Raw genomic sequence first — 25,489 nt, 5'->3', positions numbered from 1 at the left:
TGGCAGCACAACTCCCTAGTCACTGTTAGGTGACATCAAGTCAACTGTCTCATAGCGAGCCCATGAATAACAGATCTGAAACCTGTCCTATACTGCACCATCCTAATCTCTGTTCTGCTCCAGTCCATTATTAAAGTCCCCATGTCACTCTATCTCATTGACAGTCTTCCTCTCGTTCTCAGGACCTCCACCCTTTCCCAGCATGATCTTTTTCTAAGGACTGGTCCCACCTGACATGCCCAAAGCATGTGAGACATCGTTTCACCACTCTTGTCTCTAAGGAGCTCTCTAGCTGAACTACCACCAAGACTGACTGACTTGTTCTTTTGGCAATCCACAGTATATCAATACTCTTCTTGAACACTGAAGTTCAAAGACATCCATTCATCTTTTTGTCTTCTTGATGCTGTGATGAAATACATATTAAAGGTGATCTTCTAATAAGTGCTTCAAGTCCTCCTCACTTTCTGCATGTCACTTGCATAATACAGGTTGTTGATGCTATCAAGTTGTCTGGGACCCAGTGTGGCTCTATGTACAATAGCTCTGAACTTTGGCCTTTCCTGAGCTAGTCCCACTGACTCCAAACACACCTACCCCTATTACACCAGCCACTGGGTCAATCCATCTCATCCAGGGTCTTCCTCTCCTGTGTTCTCTCTCAACCCTGCCAAGCGTAATGTTCTTCTCCAGGGATTGGTCCCTCCTGGCCACATGCCCAAGTATGTAAGATGCAGCTTCAAAATTCTTGCCTCCAAAGAGAAATTTGGTTTCACTCTCTCCAGGACAGACCTGTTTGTTGTCTTGGAAGTCCATAATATATTCGGCACTCTTCTCTATCAACACAACTCAAAGAACCAATTCTTATATCATCCTTAGTCATTGTTCAGCTGATGTATATCAACTAATTACAAAGACAATGGCTGGATCAGAAGTACCTTAGTTTCTAGACTGAGATCTTTGCTCTTTAACACTTTGGAGGTGTCTGACAGCACACTTCCCCAGTGCAATTTGTCTTTTGATTTCCTGACAGCTGATGCCAAGAGTGTTAACTGTGAAGCCAAGCAACTTCAACCTCTTCATCTATCGTGGTGTTGTCAAATGGTCCAATGGTGGACCAATCTGTCTTTTTTATCTTGAGTTTCAAACCTTACTGTCTTCTTGAGCTACCATTTGAAGTCTTCTGTTCAGCCCGACTTCGTCATTGCTCTCATTCATTTTAGATCCTCTACTTTGAAGAGCAAGCATTCAAAATAAGGCCAAGGACTCAGTGAGGAACCAGCTCACTTAATTATTTGCAAGAGCAAATGAAAACAAGTTCAGAGCTAGAATATGATGTGTTAACTCTCTTGAATTTAAAAAGCCATCTCAAAGGACTATTTTTGACACACTGAACACTAATAACCCAAGACCAGACAAGTTGTGGGATGGTATCAAGGGTCTCATTCATGAAGAGAACAAAAAGGTCATTACAAAGTCAGTCAAGAAAAAAAGACAAAAATGGATGTCAGAAGAGATTCTGAATGAAAGTAAAGCAAATATCTATGCATATATTTGGGGAAGATTAATAACTTACTTATCAATGTGCAAAGGAACACACAAGTGAAAAGGCCTTGAAATGTGCATGGGCCCAGGGCTTGAAAGACAGCATTACAACCAGAATGAACGAAAAAGAGAACTGTTTTCCTGTTTGCCATACACCACCTCTAAAAAATTCCGATACTCAACACATGGGTCGACACACTTTTATTACCAGGACTCAAGTTTATCAAAAACAAACAACAAAACCCCAAGCCCTCTGGATCATCATGGCTTCTGTTTTTTGTGCTTCAGAGGTCGTCTACTTTTCTTCTGTCCTTTCTTCTTCTTTTTAGTGAGAACTGCCTTTTCTCCAATAAATACACTTTTAGAATGTCCTTCCACATGTTTTGTGGCAAAAGTAAGTCCCTGCTTTGGTTTGCTGGTGTTCTTCAAGGTGGGCTTTGAGTTTTGTTTTTTCAGTTTTTCTTTACTAACAGAATGCATAACTCTGAGTTTTCTTCCCATCAGCTCAGAATTATTTAATTTTAGAGCAAGGTGAACGGCATCTGTATTCTAAAACAAAAAAAAAAGAATACATTATTCTTCAACAGAAGCACATCTATGGAGAAAACAAAGTATACTGATGAATAAAGAATATATAGGCCTCATACTACGCAGCACTCAGGAGCAATGATTTTGAAAAATACTATGTAACTTCGGAGAGATTAAGAGCATTATGCTGAGAGAACTAAAGACTCATTAGGATGAATACTGCCTAAGAACATAGTAAAAATAGAAGAATAACAAGTAAAAAATGTAAGGAGTACATGGTTTGAATGCACCAGATGCTCCATGCGAGGAGGAGAGGCAATCTCCTGTGCCAATCATATCTGACTCAAAAGTACACAAGAGGAAAAAAAATTATGGAGGTCCAAGGAGGGAAGAAGATGGGAGCAGAAGGATAAGGACGGGAAGGGAGGGAATCACAGGGCTGCACATTTGGTTTGAGTGGAGGGAAGTAAATGATATGGGAAAGATCTTGCAGGGACCTGAAAAGATATGTTAATGGTGGGCACAGTCCAATGGTGATTAATTTTATAAAACAAAATGCTTTGGAATGATTGTATAAAATGTAATGTCAATGAAACAAAATGTGAAACATGCACACACAAAATCCCCACTATGTATACGAATGAAACACAATGTATACACATACCAAAAAAAATACAGAGGTGGAGAAAAAAGAACTCTGTTCCATTTACAGAAGGTGAAGCTGAAATTCAGCAATGTTGTACCTGCCACATCCAATATCCAGATCACATCACAACATTCTCAGGAACAGAGCGTGGACTAGAAAACCTGTGGGCTGAGCACCTGTAGGTCCCAGCAACCCATACCCCACAAAGGGCATTTAGAACTTAATTTTCTTCAGATATAATTTAAGAGTAAAAAGGCCATTAGTGGTTATCTCTGAATAGCTGCAATAGTCAACAACCAGCCATTCCCTGTACTCCCTCTTCTCAGGGCAGTGGTAATGGAGGAGGCTACCATACCTCAAAGAGAACATAGCCGAAGCCTTTGCCCATACCAGTCACCTGGTCCCGTATGATTCTCACAGCCACGATACCGCCGCAGTCCAGGAAGTGCTCCTCCACAGTGGACTCATCGATCTCTACAGTCAAATCCAGTCAGAACAGGAGATAAGCAGCCGGCTCTCCGTAGAAAGCTGGACATTTTTTATAATGAAGCTATTTACACACAAAATAACACCACCAAACTCAACCATCGAGTCAAGGCTGACCCCAAGCAATGCTGTAGAATGCACCAGGGAAACCTATTTATATTTAATCTACATGCTTTTTTAGTCTCAGAGCATAATAGTCTACTAGATACATTTTCATTTTCCTCATTATTTAATAAAAAGGTATTTTAGTTATTTAAACAAACTTACTGTAAGGGAGATTTCCCACAAACACTGATCGCTTGTCCCTCTGGAACACAAAGAGAGTGAAGGAAATTACCCTCAGCCAAGCACAAGCCATCTGAAAACCCTCTCTTCCCTTCACACCCCACACCAGCTCGACTCTGAGGGTGTGTCACCAGATGGAGGTGGCATGGACCCAGGGTGGTGTTCAAGAGCTCCATGCTCCATCCACATTGGCAAGCCTCCTGTGTGGATGAGCACAGAGCACAGGTAGTTCTGCGGGGCCTGTGGATTCTGCCTTTACTACCCAACTCTGCCATTTCAGCAGGGAAGCAGCCATCATCAAAGACTGAGTGTCTACATTACAATACAATTTTATCAACTAAAGGATGGTGGGGACAACAGTCCCTGGTTTGTTGACCCCTGGGTGATACACCCATTATAAGCCAGTGCTGTCATTCAGGCTCTTTGACAACAACTGAACCAAACTGGTTCTGGGGGGAACAACATCCTTCACTTTCTGAGAGACTTCTGCAAATTCAAGTCTTTCACTTGCCTGTTTAAAATATAAAAACTGCTTCAGGACAAAATCCAGACCGCTCAGCAAGGCAGCAAGGTACTTCCCGACTTGGCCTCTTCCTTCCCGCCTGACACTGCCAACTGTCCTGTCAAGTGCCTGCCACTCCCTGGGGAAACTGGACTTGCCCATCATTCACATGCACTCTTGTCCAGATAACCCCTCCTCCTTCCTGTCTTTATTAGGAGGTGGAAGCAGGCCAGCACAGGTGAAGATGGTTTCAATAATGCTTACTCATCTTCCAAAACAGATTTATCTAACAGATTTAAGAGCTATTCTCCTAGACCTTTAGACCTCTTCCTTGACCCTGCCAGCCTGCACCTTACATGGCCCTTTTTCCGCAGGCAGCATGCTGTGCCTCTAACTTACACGTTTACCATAAAAGGGTGCAATGCCCTATTCAGCTCTTTCTCTCCCCCTGCACACCTCGGGGGCCGGAAAAGGATCTTAACACTGCATGCCAGAACCAGAGGACTACAGGACTGTCTGCTGAGTGATTTCACTTCACCACCCTCAGAGCAGCCAAGCCAGATCACCTAGCTCAGCAGTGGATGTGGCGGTGGCGGTGGCATCTGAGACCACACTGGAGAAGCCAAGGGTTACCAAGAGGCTGATATGTAAGTGCCAGCTCCAAAGGTGGTTTCTTCTATGCTGTCCGCCATGCTCCACCTACCAATCTACTCTCCTTATAGCAAAAGCAAACATTCTGCCCTACAAGGCCATAGCTAGGGTACCAAAAAAAAAACCCCACAAAAAAACACCAAACCCAAAAAACTACTTACAGAGGAGGTCTCAGACGCGAGATCAACTCTGATACGGAAGCCATCTGCGATCTGGGTCCCATTTCTAGAAAATCCAGGGAATACGGTATTAAAGATGGGCACTGAGTTACCACCAGACAGATGCTACAGTCAAGGCCAAGTGTCAGCGAGCACTCCCATGCCTAAATGCCGTTCTGACTGGCCTTAAAGGGAAAACTTACCCTTTCAACGCCTTCCGGGCAGCACTCTCATCCTTAAACACAACATAAGCATTAATATTTTTCTGATCAGGATGAATTTTACGCCTATACCAAAGAAAACAAAATAAAATTTGTTAGCATCAAAGTCACTAAAATAAACAATCCACACACTTAAGAAATAATGGGGTAGATGAATTTCTTTGAATATCTAACAAGACAAAAAACAGCAGAGGAAACCCAACCCTTCTTACAATTCACCCATGTGTGAGGTAGGGTAGCCCTTCAATCCTGAGAAATGAAAGACAAATGATAATCTGAGCTGCCACTCTGTACAAGGCACACACTGAGGGGAAAGGAAACTAGAATTCCCCCTACCACCGCAAAACAATCATACTCAGACGCACAACTATGAAAGCTCAAGATGTTACTGTGTGCCGTCGAGCCAAAAGGTTTTCAGAGGCTGGAAACTGCCCGGGAGGAGACTGCTCATCATTCTTCCACAGAGCACCGGTTGGATTTGAACCACCTACCTCTGGGAAAGCAGCACAGCTTCTTACCATTTAGAGCTCCCTCAAGTTCTCTAGTTAACGAATACAGAAGTGTATTTGTCTATGTCACATGGAAGGTTTAATAAACAGCAGGTTATCATTTCTATAAAAGCATCTACCCTTTCTATCTGCTGAGGAACAAGGCAGGGCACCAAGAGTATAAAGTTCTTCCTGCCTATCTGCCTTTCACTGCAGACTGCCTCCCACAATGTAAGTATACAGATGAAACCTCAAAACTGCCCAAGCTTAAGGATCTGGACTGTTGCAATGGATGTGGAAAATAAAGACGTGAGAATTATCCCTCAGTCCACACTCCACTGCCAGGCTCCTGCCTGTGTGTCTACGTGATTTCATCACCCCAGTGAATACTCCCAGGTGGCCCTGCTGGCTCCATGCATTAAGCATTACAATGATAACCAAAAGGTCAGGAGTTTGAAATGTGCCAGCTACTCAGTGCAAAAAATATGGACAGTCTTGTCCTGTAAAGATTTATAGCCATGGAGACCCAAACAGGGGGTCACTGTGATTGGAACCAACCAGACAGCCATGGGAAAGGGCTATATTCTTGTTTAATTCCATCTCCTCTTTGTCTTGCAGCCTAAGAGTAAGGAAGTTGAAATCCATTAGCTGCTCTGCAGGAGAAAGATGGGCAATCTCCTCCCGTGTGACTTACTGCCCCTAAAAGCCCAATGGAGGGTCAACTATGAGTTGATTCCAACTTGACAGCAATGACTTTTATCTAATACGAAGATACTACCAACTGTTTCACATTAACAAAGAAAAAGCATTCAAGATTCAGGACAAATGGGACACCCTGCATGAAGACGACAGTAAATGAGAAAGGACTACACTATGCAAGAAAGGAGAGCAAGGAAGCTTGTACCCCTGGCACCGGGAAGAAAAAGGTGGAGAGTAAGCTCTGAGAAGCTGAACGTTAGTACTGTCAGATAAACCCAAAGGGAGAGTTTACAAGTTCTCGGGCTGGTGGTACGTCCAGGGGGCTGGGGAAGCAAACAGAACTCCCTGCTAAGTCATCCCGACAGCAGGCCGAGTCAGCAGCACCTTACGAGGCTTCAGGAGCTCCAGGGAGCATTGTGACTTCAGACAAGAGAAGACGTGGGAAGATGTGTGACTCACAAGTGATGAGATATGGTCTATTCTATTTCTATTTAGACATGAAAGTTATTCTCTTCCAAACCACAAATATTAAGCAGCATGCCTGACATTTCATAGGGCACGTTTTCTAGGAAATTACTCTACATAACATTTTGTGACTCTAGAATTTATAACTTACATACCATTACAGCCATACACACAGAAACAATAAAGAAATTTATCTGACTTAAAAAAAATCTTTACAAAGCTGCTAAGAAACGATCTTGGTTTTAAATTGAAATGGAAGATTAACTTTCTCAAATAAACTTACTTTATTGCTGCCAACTTTTTAGATAATGTTCCTTCTGCTGGAATCTTTTAGAAGAAAGGAGAAAAAACCCATTAACAGCAATTTGAAATATTACACCAAATGGATCACATCATAACTAAAGCTTAACTATTTAACTCTTATGACTGAAAACATCCTAGGGATATTATAATGCAAGAAACAGCTGTCCTGTGTTCTGTGAGTGGGATCTATGGCTCAGGATAAACATCTCCATTGACAGTGTCACGTGCAGACACAAGAGGCAGCAAGTGAGTGTGAAATAACGTCAGTGGAAGCAAAGCTAACATGCTTTCAGCCAGTGTTAGATGTCCCAAAGGGACACTGGGTTACGGCAACACACGGACATCACCTGAAAATGAGTGAAATGCCTTTATAAAATGATATGGGGAAAAGATAATATTCCCAAGTTTAGAAATACTTTATCAAATAATCAATGTGATTTTAAAATACATAGAGCCAAATATATAGGAAGCTCTAGTGGTTGAATGGTACGGAATTGCACTGCTAACCTAAAGGAACACAGTTCAAATCCACCAGCTGCTCTGAGTGAGAAAGATGGGCAATCTCCTCCTGTGTGATTTACAGCCTCGGCAAACCCCCTGGAGGGTCAGCTGTGGGTCTACTCCAACTCAACAGTATACAACAATAACTATATACTATAAATAAGATGTAGGCCTTCATTCCTTAGGAGTAATAAAATGTGTTAAAACTATATAATTGCATGGAACTATGAGTGCACCTAAGTGTTAAAAAGACTACAATGGTCAGTTTCATGTCAAGTGAAGTTTACCTCAACTTACAAAATGAAAAGACATAGCGTACAGTCCTAGGAACTGCATGAATAGAAACCTCATTTAAAGGCAGTTCTTCTAAATCCCCTGGAAAATTTACTTTCTGTGTTAGTCCTCTAATACTTTGCTTATCCTGTTCAAATTCCTAACACATGGTCAGATTTTTGAAACATAGGAAAAGAAAAAGCATTAAGACAGGACAAACTACAAGAATAAAAAAACAGGGGAGGGGTGGGCAGGGAGAAAAGTGCAACAATGAATGAATGGAAATCCAAAATCTCTGTAAATGTTCATTAAAATTAATAAAATAAAATTTTAAAAAAAGAAAAATATTATGGGTGCTTATTGTGTCCTTTCAAAGATTAAAGATACTAATGAGTAAGCGTAGCACTAAAGGAATTTGGATGGAAAGCAATATGACTTAACAGTGTAAAACAGGAGCTGTGGTAGTATACTGAGCACTAACAGAAAGGTCAGCAATGCAAATCTACCAGCCCCTCAGAGGGAGAAAAGATGGGTGATTCTTCTAGTGAAGATTGACAGCCTCAGAACCGAGTAGACTAGTAAGGGTAGGAGTTGGAGGGGTGTCACTCTGACTTAGAACCAATGAGATGGCAGTGGGTGGGGTGATAGGAAGTTATCCGAAGGCTTTAAGATTAAAATCATTTGAATATGAATAGCATGCAGTACCATGATAAGCAAAGTAGGCCTTTCCAAAGGATTCTGGGAGAAGCAAGTGAACTGGGCAGGATGGAAGCTGCAGGACTGTGGATCTGCTGAGGAGGCACCAGGCCTGAGTGCCTGTTCCTCACTAACAGTGAGGAACACATCAATGTTCTCATGTCACTAACACTTACTGAACCACTAAAGGTGTGAGGGTCCCAGATGAGCAAGGCAGACAGGGTGTCTGCGATCACAGCTTACAGCAGGGCGAGGCAGCATCACCACCAACCAGCACAGCAGAGTGAATGACAGAGAGCACTGCAACAGGCAAAGTCAGCACAGAAGGGAATGCAGGGACAGGAAGAGCAGGGCAGCAGGTGGGGTTGCCACACACAGGGTGTCAGGGACAGGAAGAGCAGGCAGCCTTCCCAGGAAGAGAGCAGCCAGCGCTCCTAAGCGTGCATGCACATGGGACACAGTACCTGGGGGAGGAGGCCAAAGGCTGCTACAGGAGGGAGGCTGATGCAGGGATGGCATGGAGCAGCAGGAACTGAAGTGACTGCAGTGATGACCACTGCAACAACACTGGACAGAGATGATGAGAACCCGAGGAGGAATGTGAAAGGGAGGGATGCTCGTCAGGGAGGGAGTGCAGCCAGGACAGCATCAAGGAGAGTAGGGAAGAGAAGCTGGGCCAGAAAGGAGCCTCTGGCCACTGGAGCGTGAGGATGCTGCTACTGCCGGAGGAGGGCTGAGCAGAGCAGCATGGCATAGAGCAACGTGGAGAGTAAGGGCAGCAAGGCTGGGCACGAACGAGATGAAATGGAGATGTGGATGGACATCCAAGTGAACAGGGTCGGGGAAGAGTATGAATGTGGACTTGGGGCTAGAAAACAGACAAGACACAGGCATGTGAGAAACGTGGACAGCAAACACCATGAAGGAGCGATGGGGACTATCTCCTTTCACTACAGGGGGAAATTCTGTGAAGCTAGATCTAGGTCACCACTTGGGGAGGATTAGAGTCCTGCTGACACCTAGAGGACAGGGGTCGGGGTCCTGATGAACACCCTACAGCATGCAGGATGGCACCCCCAAGAAAAGACCTGCCCAGGCTGAGATGGCAACAATGTCAAGACTCACATGAGAGACATCAGAGACACCACGTACCCATTCCGTACACGCCCAGAAACATGGATTGCATTTAGCACCTGGCGCTCGAGAACACAAGCTACAGGACAGAGGCGAGGTGCACAGCTCTCAGTGAAGGTGGGCGGTTCAAACTCACTAGCTGCTCCACAGAGCAAAGAGGTGGCAGTCAGGTTCTGCTGAGACTACAGCCTTGACAATCCTGTGGGGCAGTTCTCCTCTGCCCTGAAGTGTCTCTGTGACTCAGAACCACCTAAGGGCCATGATTTGGATTCTTGGAGCTCTAAGTCAATCAGAGTCTAAAAAAGCATGTAGGAGAAAATAACGTAAAGATGCTTGTTTCTCTCTCCACTGAAGACTGTAACTAGCCTACGGAATTTGTAACGGATGAAATAAAATACATATTTCTGTAAAAATTTAATATTGATTTTAAAAGGGATATCAGTGTTTATGTCAGAATTGTTGGCAGCCAACGACATAAACTTAGGATAATGGACTGACAACTCACAGAATGGGAAGATTGGCTAGAAACAGAACACGGTGGAATGCAGGACTCTAGAAACATTAGTAAGTCTGCCTTCTCTGCCTAATGAACTGACACAGCAAATACAAAAATCACCCGCCCACCCTCAAAGGACACTGTTTATTTCCCCAAAGGAGGTGCAATTCTGTAGCTCCATGAAATTGCTTAAGAAAACTTAAGAGTCAACAAGAGACACAAGCTCTAGACTTGCATCTACTCCTACTGATACCAACAACCCTGCTGGTGATTGGATTTAAATGCAGGCGCTTCAAAGGCGGGGAGGGGTCACGTACCAGAGAACGGAACCGCACGGACTCTATCTGTCCATACTCTTTGAAAAAAGATTTCAGCTTCTGGGGGGGAAAAAGTATTTTGTTATTAGTCAGTGATATAGAAACAAATTCAATAAAATTACTTGTTTCCCCCACCTCTTTAAATGGCTGCTTCCATACATCTGTCTTCCTTTTGAGTCAAAGTTTACAAAGCCTACTGGTTTACATCTGATTATTCACATGCATTTTCTTTTATAATTTTAACTGATAAATGTAATTAATTCACAATGTCTGATCAACCCCTTATTTATGGTCACCCTTTCTGGTTACTCAACTTATCTACTGACTCATTTTTACTACTCTTATTTCTCATTCCCTCTGGTAACCATCCAGAGCAGTTCTCTCTGTGTGCAAATCTTTCCTAAGCTTTTTATACAGTGGTATTAGACCATAACTGTCCTTTTGTGATTGAGTTATGTCACTCAACATAATTTCCTCTGACTTTATATATACTGTGCAGTGTTTCACAAATTCTTTGCCATTCTTTAGTGTTGAAAAATATTCCACAGTGTGAATGTACAAGTTTCATTAAGCCATTTGTTGACTGATGGACATACAATTGTTTCCATATATTTGTTTCTTTCCCAGCCCTTATTTCCTGGGATATATATAGGTAACAGTGGAACTGTTGGATATATATAGGTAACAGTATGTTGTGTTTGTATTCTTGAATTTCTAAGGGAGTGTGTCTTATGTTTCCACCTGCTTGTTTTACTGAAGAGTTTTCTCTTAAAAACATTATAAAAATTAATAAACATCCTCTGCACATCCAAAAACTTCTCCAACAGGGTAAAAAGGGAAGACATAGATTGGGGAAAAGTATTTGGTAATGACATGTCAGATAAGAGACTTAGATCTAGAATTTATAAAATACTTGAGCACCACAACAAGATAAAGGTAAATAATCCAATTGAAAAATGGGCAGAGGATATGAACAGACACTTCACCAAAGAAGATATCCAGATGGCTAACAAGCACATGAAGAAATGTTCAAAATCCCTAGCTCTAAGAGAGATGAAAATAAAAATACTATGAGATATCATCTCACTCCAGTAAGAATAGCAAAATTTAACAGAACAGCAAGCAACAGACGCTGGTGAGGTTGTGGAGAAACTGGAACCCTTATTCACTGTTGGGGGAATGTAAAATGGTGCAGCCAATGCGGAAGGCAGTGTGGCACTTTCTCAAAAAGTTGCAAATACAGATACCATTTGACCCAGCAATTCCACTACTGGAAATATACCCCAAAGAGACCATAACTGACATCCAAGCAGATATATGCACACCCAGGTTTATTGAGGCTTTGTTCACAATAGCAAGGAGTTGGAAAACAACCTAAGTGCCCATCAACAAACGAATGGATAGAGAAGCTGTGGTATATTCACACAATGTAATACTATGCTACACTGAAAAACAAGGAACTCATGCAATATTATTCAAAATGGGTGTCCCTGAAGGACATTATGCTGAGTGAAATATCTCAGTCACAAAGGGACAAATCCTGCATAGTGCTGCTGTTGTAAAACAGGACTGACATCGGGGTTGGGGGAAGACTGAGAAAGATGGGTTCAATAATGTATACTGCATTGAAACAGACAAGGGAGAGAACTGTTTAAAAGGAATATATGATTAGGTATTACTGTCATAACAGGAGTCCAGAATAAAGGCTGCATAGTGGGGTGGAGGGACTATGTAACAATGTGTGTACTGTCAAACTGGATCTGACTGGTACAGGAGGTGATTACTCCTCCTTCTTCAGCAGAGCATCTGGTGGATTTGAACTGTGCACCTCTGGGATTGCAGGGAAGCTTTTCTGCCAGTAGGCCACCAGAGCTCACCTTTTTCCTTTTCAAAGACAAGAGTGTCCAGGGGGCGAGAGGCAGGTGAAAAGTGCAACAATGAAGGAATGGAAAGCCAAAATATCTAAATTTTCATTAAAATTAATAATAAAAAATAATAAACAATAAAGTTGGATAGACAAAAATATTTACTGAAACATACACAAACAGAAAGCACAATTCAAGTTCACACTGATATCCATTTGAGTACACAACACTTCTGTCTTCCAATCTTGGAGCACAGTCCATAGTTGCATTCCTAACCTAAACACGGCACGTCTTTGGTGGTGCAAATTCACTAGAAGCTCTCAGGGAGAAAGGTGAGCAGTATGTTCACATAAAGATTTTGCACCTCGGAAACCCATTGCTGGACAGGGTGCGTAGAAGGACACTTCACCAAAGACACTTAGACAGCCAACAAATACCTGCAAACACACTCAATTCACTAGCTATTCCTTTGTCTGTCATCAAGTCAGAACTTACTAGCAGCCAGCGATCCAGAGAATTTCCAAGCCTATGCAGCACAGGAGAGGAGATTACCCATCTTTCTCCCTTGAAGTCAATGGTGTATTCAAGGGGCATGGGCTTTGGGTTGGAGGTGCAACTCTCTATGGATCTTGCCACTACAGCTCCCTCATTACTTATTAAAGCAATTCAAATAATAAAAAATAAGTAAATAAATAAAAATAACATGCCCTTTCACCCTAAGACCATGACAATGACCAAAATGCAATAGAAAAGAAAACAACCAAATGCTGGCAAGGGTATGGCGAGATTAAAACTTTCACATATTGCTGGTGGGCCTGTAAAATGGTACAACCACTGTGGAAAAGAGTTTGGGGTCTCTTTACAAAGTCAGAAATAGCATTTCATCTGACCATTCCACTACTAAATGTATTACATAAACAGGTAAGAGCTAAGACACAAACAGATACATGGATATCCATGTTCTTTGCAGTATTATTCATAATAAGAGACATAACAACTCAAGCATCCATCAACAAATGAATCAATTAAATGGCATATACACACAATGGAATACCACATAACACTGAAGAATCATGATGAAAAGAGATCAACTAAAAAAAAAATCCAATTCCTTCAAAATACTTAAGCTTCTTTTTAAAAATCAGAAGCAGTATTTTAAATCATTATTATTTAATAGATTCTCTCAGTAAGGGGACAGTAATGATAATAATTTCTTTTATTCTCACATATATGAAACGTGGCATGAATCACCTGAAGTCTATGTTAAAAAATACTATCAGTCTGCCTCAAATCCAGTTTAAATTGCTATTTCTGGTGGTGGTTTTGTGCTGGTGAGTTACCTGTGACCCATAGGAATCCTATATACAATAGTTCTGAACCCTGCCCTGTCCTGAGCCAGTCCCTAATTCAAACACACCAACCCCCATTTTGTAGGGCCTCATAGTCCCCAAACAGAATTCCTTCCTGAAGTTTCTGAGGAAATACATTTTCCTAATCCTGGAAAAAAATTAGTAAAATAGAAAGTTTCATGGAAATCTCAGTTAACTGCCCCAATAACATGGGTACCATTCTATTTTGTTACCTAGTGTTGCATAGGCCCTGTGATTATAAATATTGGTAAAATGCCATCCCAGTTATAATGATTAGTATTTACTGGCCTGGAGCAACAGAGGGGGGAATCAGGAATTGTTAGGTGCCCGTCAGTCAGCTGACTCATAGCAACCTTGAGACAAGAGACTGACACACAGTGTTTGTAAAACCATCCTCACATTGTTGCAATCACTGTCCATTCACCTCACTGATGGTCTTTCTCCCACTTTTCACTATCTATCTTGCAAAGCATTGTATCTTTTCCCAATGGCTGACAGCATGCCCAAAATGTGGTAGACAAAGTTTTGACCATCCTTGCCTCTATGAGCTCCCTGGTTTCACTTCTTCCAAGACAGATTTGTTGGTTCTTTTAGTAGTCTATGGGATATTCAATATTCACCACAGGTACCACAGTTCAAAGACATCAGCTCTTTGATGTCCCTTATTCATTGCTCAAGTTAATATGTGTAAAATCAATAGAAAATGCCTTGGCTTGTCAAGTGTATCTCAGTTCCCAAAGTGCCATCCTTGTTGTCAGTACTTAAGACTGAGTAAGTATGATGAAAGGATACAACGTAACACATATCTTTCCTAATTTTAAACACTGTTTTGTTCAAACGACTGCTTCTGGTGTTTGTACTGGTTCTTCAGAAACACAATTAAGCGTTCTGGAATTCCCATCTTTCTCAAAATGATGTACATTAAAAAAAAAATCACACTGTCAGATATCTTTACATCGTCAATGAACACAAGTAAACACAAAAAACAACCCAAACGATGAATTCACAAACCATGAATAACATGAATACATCTACAGCACACTATGCAGAATGAACAGGTCTGTCTAAGAAAGACCACTATTTTAAGAGTACAACATTCCAAAAAGCTGAAAAAAGGTTTGCATGCAAAAAGCAGCATTCGTTTATGTTTAACCAGAATAAGGAGAGAGAGAGGAGAAAAAGTCAGTGACTAGGTAACTGATACCAATTAGGGTAGGTGATGATAAGGTAACAAAGTCTAAGGGATGAGCAGCACAGGATCACTGGGGCAAAGAAGTCATGGAGAGGTGCAGAGAAATAAATACTAACAAAAGTAAATGCAATTACACACACAACACTGTGATAATTAACACTCACCTACAAGCACATATACAGCCAGACAGGCAAGATGAACAAACAAGAATGGGTCAAAGAAACAGTATTTGTGGCCACACACAGGTCTGACAAATGACAGTTCTCCTTTCACTTATCTTAATACACACACACATATATTAGATGGGTCTGGTGATTTAGTATTAAGAATCTGCACTGCAATCCCAAAGGTATGCAGTTCAAATCCACCAGCTCCTCCAGGAGACGGATGGTCAATCTCTTCCCGCACGATTACCTGCCTCTGAAAAATCTGCTGGGGGATCAGTTGTGGGTCAGTTCTGTCTGAACAGACACAACAACAATCACCCCCACCACTAAGGAAGAACTGACTCACAAGTGTCCCTCCAGTGGTTTTCACAGGCAGCAATCCCATGGAAGGAGACTGCCATCTTTCTTCCATGGAGCAGATAGTGGATTCTAACCTCATGTCTTTGGGCTGGTAGTGCAACTCCTTATTATTAAGTCAACAGAGCTCTCTGGCAGAACAATAGAATGAAAAAACCAAGACCAGCACTGCAGATTCCAACTCAGAGCCACCTCCATCAGTGTTTCTGAAACTGTAAACGTTCATGGAAGGAGGCTTCCCACCTTTTTTCTGTGGATCTACTGTTGTTTGTTGTTGTATGTGCCATCAAGTCGCTTGCGACTCATAGCGACCCTATGTACAACAGCCCTAAACTCCGCTCTGTCCTGTGCCAATCGCACTGTCTCTGACACTCCCATCCCAATTATCCCAGTCACTGAATCAATCCACCTCAAAGAGGGCCTTCCTCTCCTGCGCTGTCCCTCCACCCTCCCAAGAATGATGTCCCTCTCCAAGGACCGGTCTCTCCTCACAACATGTCCAAAGTATGTTAGATGGAGCATCAGAATCCTTGCCTCCAAGGAGCCACCCGGTTTAAACCTTTCCAGGACAAATCTGTTTGTTTTCCTAGCCGTCCATGGTATTCTCAATATTCTTCTCCAGCACCACAGCTCAAAGGCATCAATTCTCCTTCTATCCTCCTTGGTCATTGTCCAACTCTCTGATGCATAACAGGTGACTGCGAAGACCATAGCCTGTATCAGATGCACCTTAGTCTCCAGAGAGACACCATTGCTCTTCAGTACTTTGGAGAGGTCCCTAACAGCAGACTTTCTCATGGCAATGCGCCTTTTAATTTCCTGGCTGCTGGTGCCAAGACCGTTGACTACAGAGCCAAGCAAACTAAAGCTGTGTACAATCTCAATCTCTTCACCATCCATCCTGATGCTGCCAATTGGTCCAGTGGTGAGAATCTTTGTCTTCTTGACATTGAGCCTCAATCCATATTGTAGGCTGCAGTCCTTGACACTCTGCAGCAGGCGCTTCAGGTCCTCTTCAGTTTCAGCAAGCAGGGTTGTGTCATCCACATAACGCAGGTTGTTGATAAATCGTCCACCAATCTTGACCCCACATTTCTCCTCATAGAGCCCAGCCTCCCGGATAATCTGTTCTGCATATAGGTTGAAAAGGTATGGAGATAGGATACATCCCTGGCGTACGCCCTTCCCAATTTTGAACCATGCAGTGTTCCCTTGCTCTGTTCTGACGACTGCCTTCTGGTCCAAGTATAAGTTTCACATTAGAACGATCAAGTGTTCTGGGATTCCCATTCTTCTCAGAGTCAGCCATAGTTTATTATGATCTACACAGTCAAATGCCTTTGCATAGTCAATGATTCAAATTACCAACTTTCTGTGGCTTAGAAGCATAATATGTAACACATTATCCCACCCACACGTGTACACTAAGTGTACATACACATCAAGCATAGCCATGAGGGCAGTTATGTCAACACCTTGTTATCATCCAACACCCTGAAGGAAATTGTGTGTGCTGATCCCAAGGGACATCAAAGTCAAGTGGCTTAACACAGTCCACAATGAGAATGTTCTCCAGCTTGCTCTGCTATGTAGCATCTTAGGTCTTACAAGCTTTCAAAAAGTCATCTAAGCCACAGCTATTGGTCTTCCTGTTTAGAACAAAGAATGAAAAAAAGCTAAAAAACAATTAGTCCAAAGGCCTGACAGCCAGGCAAATGTCCAGCTCCTCCACCCTGTGACCAGGAGATCCAGATGCCACTGCTGATGACCACTCTAAAGAGCAGCACAATACAGTCCTGGATAGAGGGGGTGAAACACATGGACTAAAACCAAAAACAGAAAAGTGGCCAACTGACTGGCTTGACAGACTAGCGGTACCTGAAGTCTGTGGTCCTGAGTCACTTTTGACCCTGGAACATTACTTACCCCTAGCCAAGCAGGAGACAGCCCTCTATGGTGGCCAGCAACCCAGACAGACACTCTAAGAACCAACCAGCTAAGGGGAATGCAGCAGCATGTGGTGGAGAACACAGAGAAAAAAGGGAAGGACCAGTGGAAATGAGAGGCATGGGGACCAGGGGGGAAGTGCAGTCACATTGTGGGCACACCAACCAAGGTCAAAAACAGAGGAGGGACGAACGGAAAACCAACATTCTTGGTAAACTTTCACACAAGTCACAATGCAAACCAAAACTACTAGAAAGCCAGTTCTATCATGTTCTATAAGCTGAATCTTGTCTGACAATCGAATGCTGGGAGACGAGAGGGCAACAAGGAAAGGGAAGAGTTGAGAAGCAAGCTTTCTGCACTTTTCCTCAAGAACTAGAATTTAAATTGTACATCAAAGGATCTCAAAACAAGACACTGTCAACAAAGGGTTACATGCAAACAAAGTTAAGGGTCTGCTTCTGGTCTGATGAGCCCAAATACAGGAACAAACTTAGGATACATGTCTTACGTACATATGTTAGCACAAACATACAAGTATGTTTCTATTAGAAAGATGGGCCATCTCCTGTCATGTGATTTACAGTCTCTGAAACCTGCTGGAGGGTCAGCTATGAGTCAGTTCCGACTTGACAGCAATGAGGGGGAAAAAGACATGCTAAAGGAACCCTGGTGGAGCAATGACTGAGAGCACAGCTGGGAGCTGAAAGGCTGTTGATTCAAATCCCCTGCAAGATGTGGTGACCTGCCCCTGAGAAAACAGCAGCAGCTCTACACTGTCACAGGTGGGAATACGAGCTGAAAACTGACCTGAGAGCAACAACAGCCCTGTGCCGTGCAGCCAGTCAGGCCCAGGGGACAGAGAGTGGTACAGAAAGTGGTACAGAAATGATAACTCTCTCTCACACCACCACCCACTTGTGTTTTAGTGCCTGTGTGGAGGCCAACACAACAACATAAGGTTTTACAAAAGTCCAACTCAGGGCAGTGACCGCAGAGGAAAGAAGGGGTGAGCAGCAGAATCCATTACAGAGCAACTTGTAGAGTTATTCATAAAGAGGTTACAGATCAAAAATCATGTTCTATTAATAAACAAGATGCTAACTGATAGGAAGTAAAGGAAGACTCATGAAGCTACAAGTTATTTACATCTCTACATGTTCTTAGCATCAACACCCAAGCTATAAACTCACCTTTTTATTAAATGTTACAGGCAAATTACCCACAAACACGGTCCTCTCATTCTTCAGCCTCTCCTCTTGGCTGAGTTGAATTTTCTTCTTTTGACTCCCACCTGTGTCATCTGCACCATTTAGCACTGCTTTGTCTGCTGCCTTAACCCCATCACCACATGCAGAGCCTTTTTTTTTCTGTCCAAGTTTCCTGTGAACTTCTTCTTCCAAATCAGCATTTGCTAGAGCACTTTCTCTTTTTTTAGGGAAAAACAACAGAAAGCTTTAAGTAAATGTCATGGGAGACAAGTGAATACTTGGCAAACAACACCTGAGAACAGATAACACTCTCCATGATTTAAAGACTTTCCAGTCACTCTGATTTTTCTAATAGGAATCTACCATTTACAAATACATCCAGATTTCCAAAGCCACATTTTCTAAATGATAACCAGTATTTTAAGAAAATCAATCTTTCAACTTAAAAGGAAAGAATTAAGTTCCCTTTCTGAAGACATGCTGAAGCACCCCTATGAGATGCAGTGGCTTTGAAAGTTCAGAAGCACGGCAACACTATTCTAAAGGGTGATCAAGGGGCTATAAAAGGGTGAGAAGCTGCACTGCAATCCCAAAGGCACACAGTTCAAATCCACCAGATGCTATGAGGGAGAAGGGTAGGCAATCTCCTCTTGTGTGACTGTCTTTAAAAGCTCACTGGAGGGTCACCCATGCATTGGTTCTGACCCGATGGCATACAACAACCTATCTACAATATATTTACACTGTAGAGACAGTATGGTAAATGGAGGGGGCAAGGTAGTGGGAGAGTGAAATCCATCAGATTTCCTATTTATAATAGTTCTGTAACATTTAAATGACTGCTTATCACCTATCGAGTTGGAACCTCAACCCTTAAGTGGGTTTCAGCAGCTGTAATTGCACTGGAGGAGCCTGCTCCTCCCTCTTGCTCTGATGGATTTGAACTATGTACCTCTGGTTTGGCCGCACAACTCCCCACTGACTAGGAAACCAGAGCTCCCTTACCAAAAAAAAAAATCTGAAATGCCAAGATCACTATCAAGTACTGGCTAGCACAGATTATTAAGTTCTGAGCAATAGCCCAAAAAAAGAGAAGTGGGTGAGCGTCTTAAGGAGGCAGGCAAGGAGGGTAGGAGGTGGCCATAAAAATGATTCACACTTTCCACCAACATTTACTAGAACCTATACACAAGTGTTGAGGACTCTCCTTCATAGGGTCGCTATGAGTCGCCTGCGACTCGACAGCACTTAACAACATCATACAGTTCTAGCAGCTGGTGGATTTGAGCCACCAGAAGCAGCAGCCTCTGGGTTAGCAGAGCAAATCCCTACTAACAATACTACCAGACAAGCAAAATGAAAACTAAAGTGGTAGTTATCACTATCCACATTATGAGAATCTAACAGGAAAAACACTGAAGGCAGGCATGCTCAGAGGAGGGAGGGCAGTGCTAGGCACGCAGTCCATCCTCATGCTGACCATAGTGACTTCACCAAGAGCCCAGAGAGATGGATTAGCTGTGTGGTTGGTAGTTCAGACCCAGCAGGCACTCCATGGTGAAGAGAGAGATGCTCTGCTTCCACAAACATGCCCGGCTCTGGAAACACTCCTACAGCTTTGCTGGCTCACAGCCAGAATCGACTTGGTGGCCATGGTTTTGAACAAATGAGCTGATGATCACCTTCCCAGGACTTTGTAAAGTACATGAAGGATTTTTGGATCTAGGTTTTGTTGCACAAATTACAGTATCTACCAGGAGTCCAGAAAATGAGGCTGTGTGGTAGATGAGAACCAGGTGCTATGGCCTCGATGTGAACGTGCTCAGAGAGGTCCAATCCCACATGAGACCAGAGAGGCTAGCACTGAGGAGATAGAACACTACCAATCAGAAGACCAGTGGGTATCAGAGAGAAAGAGGATTTGAAGTCCCAGGTAAGGCTGCAGAAGGTAGACTAAGGGTGGGGATAGTCAGAAATGGTGGTCTGACGAGGCAGAATTCAAATGAGAGTAGAGGAGGTAAGAAGAAGAGAAATTAAAGAGAAAAAGAAAAGGCAGCATCAGGAGGACAAGGCAGGAGACTCTTGGGTCACGAGCTTAGGCAACTACAGGAATGGTGCAACCAAAGGAGCAGGTGTGATGAGGACAAACAGTTCAGTTTAATGTTCTGCGTTTGAGGTCTACAAAGAACATGTAGGAACAGGTGCAGCTATACAGCTCTGGAAATTCAGACAGAAAGCGTGCCCAGACTGAAAGTAGAAAGTAAACCACAAGGTGACCACAAAAAGAATAGTAAAGAGCATCAACATTATGTAGTAGTCAGAAAAAAAAGGTGCCTGAGAGGATCAGACAGACACTGCTGTCAGAGACAGGGCTGTGTTAATGGCTCCGCATCAGGATTCACATCTTCCACGAAGGAGATGCGGGTTCAATTCCCAGCAAATGCTTCTCAGGCATAGTCCCCGTCTGTCAATGCTAGTCTACACATTGCTAAGATATTGAACACGTTTCAGAGAAGCTTCCAGATTACAACAAATTACAAAGAAAAGTCTGACAATATACTTCTGAGAAGACACCAATGAAGAACCAATGAATCACACTAGTATGATGGAAATGGATTTACGGATTCATCTGGGAACACTCACACCATTGTGTCTGAAATGGATTTACAAATTAATTTGGGAATGGGCAATGCTCAGCTTCACTCAGATCTTGGGGCAAATTTCACAGAAGTTAATCACCACCTTGGTACAGTAAGTTTAAGTAGAAGAGAAAAGCAGTTCATAATGACTATGAATTAATAGCTCGTGGAACAGGAAGTTTTCCTGGCCTACTGGGTAGGGAGCTGAGCTGCCAAACCCCCCTCACCCCCCCCCAAACCCCCACCCCAAGGCAAGTAGCTCAACTCCACCAGCTGCTCTGTGGGAGAAAGATGCGTAATCTCCTCCTATGTGATTTACAGATTCTGCAAATCTTGCTGGTGATTAACTATGAGTAGGTTTTGACTAAATAGCAATGAGGGAGGGAGTGAGGTGGAGTAAGAAAAGAGGTCATATGCAGAGAAAAAGGCAGGAAAAACAAGTACAATGGGACTTGAAGAGAGCAGTGAATACAGAAAAGCGGAGAGTGAGGGAGGAGGAAAGAGCACCAGGATCTAGGAATTGTACCTGGCTGACAATCCCTCCATCTCTGGAGAACATGAACGGACAGATGGAACAGCTTCAACAGAAAAGGCAAATACTAACAGCCTACAACACACGCAACTTCATTTTATCCTGATGCAAATAAACACCCTGTGTTTGTAAAATTAAGTAATTTGGTCTCTCATAAATATAGTTTATGAACTCCAAACTCACATAAACACTGAAATATTTACAGAGGTAACAAGAGGTAAGCCTTATTATTATGAATAAAGAGGATAGGCTGTTATTGTTGCATGAGTTGGAAGTGACTCTACAGCGGGTTTTCAAAAGCTATATACATCACAGGGGAGGAGAGTGCCCATATTTCTCCCTGGAGCAGTATTGGCCTCCAACACTTGACTCGCTAAGCCACCAAAAAGTGTAACTGCTGATGCAGTTATTTATTACATGGGTTCACAACCCAATCCAAGTTTTGTAAATGTATGACTTCCTATAATGATAAAAGCTAATTAAGAACTACAAATACGAAATGAGAAAAAAGTCAAGCCAACCTGCAGTGCAGAAATGTTAGTCTATAAAACACCGACTGAGAGGGTGTGGGAGCCGACCCACCTGTCTGCCAACCTCTGCTCTGAATCACGAACTTTCTTCTTCACTCTCTTTTTGGCAGGTTCTTGCAAACGTGGCTTTTGTAACTGCGATGCAATTTCTTCCTCCTCCTCATCCTGTTTCCTTTTCTTGGTTGTTTCCTTTCAAAATGTGAAGTAATGTTTGAGGCCTCATCCTTGGGAATGCTGAACGCGGGTGGTAACTAACCCAGTGGCCTCTGTGACACTTTTCCGTTTTCCCCGGCTGGGGCCCGGGAAAGGTGACGCTCATCAACCCAGGCCACTGCAGAACCTGCTCGGGGCCCGCGGTACCCGCGGCCAGGGCTTACCTGCAGGACAGGGACGTACACAGGCTGGACTAGGGACTCCGAAGGACTGAAGAGTGCGGCCAGGCGACACGCATGGCCGCCCGACAGGCGCTGGCTGTGGGATAAGCTATCGGAGACTTGACCGATGAGATAACCCGCAGTTGGGTCCCCGCGAGGGTCGTCAGGGCTCCGCCTAGGAACAAGGGACATTACAGGGCTGTCCCCACGGACTGCACTGCCGCCCTCTACGCCGTGCCGCCGCCCCGCGCGCCACTCACCCACGCGTGGTACTCCTCCTCCGCTGTTTCTTCGCGTCTACCGCCATGCTGGAAATGCGGCGGCAAGCGAGGCGCACTTCCGGGATGTTCTTCTATTTGGGTCACGCCCCTTCCGCTCACGGCCTCACTCAGGGTCACGTGGGCAGTAAATCACATGGGAGGAGATTGTCAATCCTCCAGTGGAGCGGGTGGTGGGTGGACTCCAACCGGCTGGTTAGTGGCAGAGGTCCCTGCCTGGTCTTGGGGTCTCTGATCTTCGGGACTCAAGGGTGTCTGGTCTCAGGGGTCTCTGATATTGAAGGTGCAGGGGCCTCTAGTCTCAGTCTCAGCCTTAGGGCATCTGGTCTTAGGTCCTCTGATTTTGGATTTTGGAGGTTTAGGGTCATTTAGTCTTGAAGCAATTGCTGCAGAAGGTCAACGACTGTAGATGGAGGTTGTTAACAATTACAGCTTGCTGGGCTCCACAGTCAACACTCTTGGCCAGCTGTCAGGAAATCAAAAGATAAATTGCAATGGGAAAATCTGTCAGGGACCTCTCCAGAGTACTGAGAAGCATTAATGTCAGACTAAGGTGCGCATGATTCAGGCCATCGTCTTAACAATTACTTGCTATGTTTCTGAAAGCTGGACAATGACTAAGGATGACAGAAATGAATTGATGCCTTTGAGTTGTGGTGCTATAGAAGACTCTTGAACATACCATGGGCTGCCAAGAAAACAAACAGATCTGTCTTGAAAAAAGTGAAACCAAGTTTCTCTTTGGAGGCTAGGATTTTGAAGCTCCGTCTCACATATTTTGGGCATGGAGACTGCAGGGACTGTTCCCTGGAGAAGGACATCATGCTCAGAAGGGTGGAAGGAGAGCACAGGAGAAGACCCCAGATGAAATGGATTGATAGAGTAACTGGGGCAATTAGGATAGGCGTGTCTGAGTCAGTGAGACTGGCTCAGGACTCAATGACAGGTAACAAAAACAACAACAGTCTTGGCGCTCTGGTGGTCTAGTGGGAAGAAGCTGTGCTACAATCCCGAAGGCAAGCAGCAGTTCAAGGCCTCCAGCTGCTTTGTGGGAGAAGGCTGGGCAATCTCTTCCCATGTGATTAACTGCCTCTGAAAATCCGCTGGAGGGTCAGCTATGGGTCAGTTCTGACTCTGGTACACAACAACAGCAACAGTCTCAGGGCAGGGGTGTCTGGTCTCAAGGTCTTGGAGCTTCTCAGCTCTTAAGTCTCAGAGCTGGCTGGTCTTGAGGTTTCAGGGGTGACTGGTCTTGGAGTTGGCTGGTCTTGGAGTGTCTGGCTTCAGGGTCTTGGACTTCTGATTTCAGGGTCTCTGATCTCAGGAACGTCTGATCTTGGGGGTCTCACATCTGGTTTTTTAGTCTCGGCATCTGGTCTCGGGGTCCCTGATATTGGGGACATAGGGGCATCTAGTCTCAGGATTCAGGGGCTTCTGGTCTTGGAATCTCAAAGGCATCTGGTCTCAGAGTCTGAGAGTCCTCTGATGTCAGGGTCTCAGGGGCATATGGTCTGGGGTCTCAGGCGCCTGGTCTTGGGATTTGGATCAGGCACACCCTACTTTAGTTTTTAAACTGACATCTTGAGTCTTTTGGAGAGGTTCTTGACTGGAGATTTTCCCGGTGCAATACATCTCCTGACCTGACTGCTGGTATCAAGGGGATTGATTGCAGTGAGAATTTTTGTTTTCATATTGAAATGTAATGTTGTTGTTGAGTACCGTCGAGTCAGAATCAACCCATAGCTGACCCTCCAGTGGGTTTTCAGAGGCAGTAAATTGCATGGAAGGAAACTGCCTATCCTTCTCCCACAGAGGAACTGATGGATTCGAACTGAGTGCCTTCAGAATTGCAGCACAATTTCTTACCAATAGACCACCAGAGATGTAATGGTGTTGTTGTTAAGTGTCGCCGAGTCACAGGCGACTCATAGTGACCCTATGAAGGAGAGTCCTCGACGCTTGGGTGCCTTTCATCCTCTCTCCAGGTTCATAGGGTTTCCGGAGGCAAGCTATTATGGAAGTGGATGCCACTCCTCCTTCCACAGAGATGTAATACCATACCAAAATCTCCTGCTTTTTCTTGAAACACCTTGAACACACCCCCGGTGAAGCAGTGGTCACACATGAGAGCAATTTGCTCTCACCTGGGACTCTGTCCACATTTATCAGTGGAAGTTTTTTCTGATTTAGTTTCTTCCCACTTAGTAGCTCTTAGTAGAGCCTATTTTCCCTTGTTTTTAGGGTTTCCAGAAAGGCTGAGTGTGCAATATCCAAATGGTGAGCAGTAGCATTCATTTATTTTCCACCTTTGTGTTGTCCAAGCATCTTGTGTTTCACGCCCAAGTCAATATTCCCCTTCAGTTCTTGCTGCTGCTGGCCCTGGCACCGGGCACTGGTTTTGCTGTTTGGGAAGCCATAATGCACTTTGCAGTAATGTTTTCAAACGAAAAACACAAAGGGAATATGCTTCAACACTCGGACACGTGTGATGCACAACCAGATGTGGAATTTACTTTGCCAAGTATAAACATATACTGTGAACTTTTTTTTCTGTAATTATATTTTATTAATTTTCATAAACATTTACAGAGATTTTGGGTTTCCATTCATTCATTGTTGCACTATTCTCTCTA

General features: G+C 43.6%; 1 protein-coding gene across 1 annotated transcript; it reads right to left on the bottom strand.

Moving 5' to 3' along the window:
- Positions 1–1,806: 1,806 nt before the first annotated feature.
- On the bottom strand, positions 1,807–22,885 carry RBM34 (RNA binding motif protein 34). Its single transcript, XM_006895393.1, has 11 exons — positions 22,839–22,885; positions 22,582–22,753; positions 22,257–22,393; positions 18,486–18,720; positions 10,395–10,454; positions 6,958–7,001; positions 5,005–5,088; positions 4,805–4,868; positions 3,473–3,512; positions 3,075–3,193; positions 1,807–2,094 (listed from the first exon to the last, which is right to left on the bottom strand). Exons 1-11 carry the CDS (start codon positions 22,883–22,885, stop codon positions 1,807–1,809), a joined length of 1,290 nt encoding a protein of 429 aa, XP_006895455.1.
- Between the last annotated feature and the right edge of the window lie 2,604 nt (positions 22,886–25,489).

This window comes from Elephantulus edwardii, unplaced genomic scaffold (assembly GCF_000299155.1).
Source record: "Elephantulus edwardii isolate Elephantulus edwardi_28Jun2011 unplaced genomic scaffold, EleEdw1.0 scaffold00166, whole genome shotgun sequence".
Lineage (NCBI taxonomy): Eukaryota > Metazoa > Chordata > Mammalia > Macroscelidea > Macroscelididae > Elephantulus > Elephantulus edwardii.
The sequence above is the reverse complement of the archived record's forward strand: the minus strand, read 5'-3'. Positions and strand labels throughout refer to the sequence as shown.

Excerpts from the sequence above, each read along its gene's own strand:
- RBM34 (XM_006895393.1), bottom strand. The coding sequence starts at position 22,885 with ATGGCGGTAGACGCGAAGAAACAGCGGAGGAGGAGTACCACGCGTGG. Across the intron at positions 22,394-22,581 it reads TGTACGTCCCTGTCCTGCAG|GAAACAACCAAGAAAAGGAA; the intron begins GTAAGCCCTGGC and ends ACATTTTGAAAG. Across the intron at positions 4,869-5,004 it reads GCCCGGAAGGCGTTGAAAGG|AAATGGGACCCAGATCGCAG; the intron begins GTAAGTTTTCCC and ends TGGATTTTCTAG.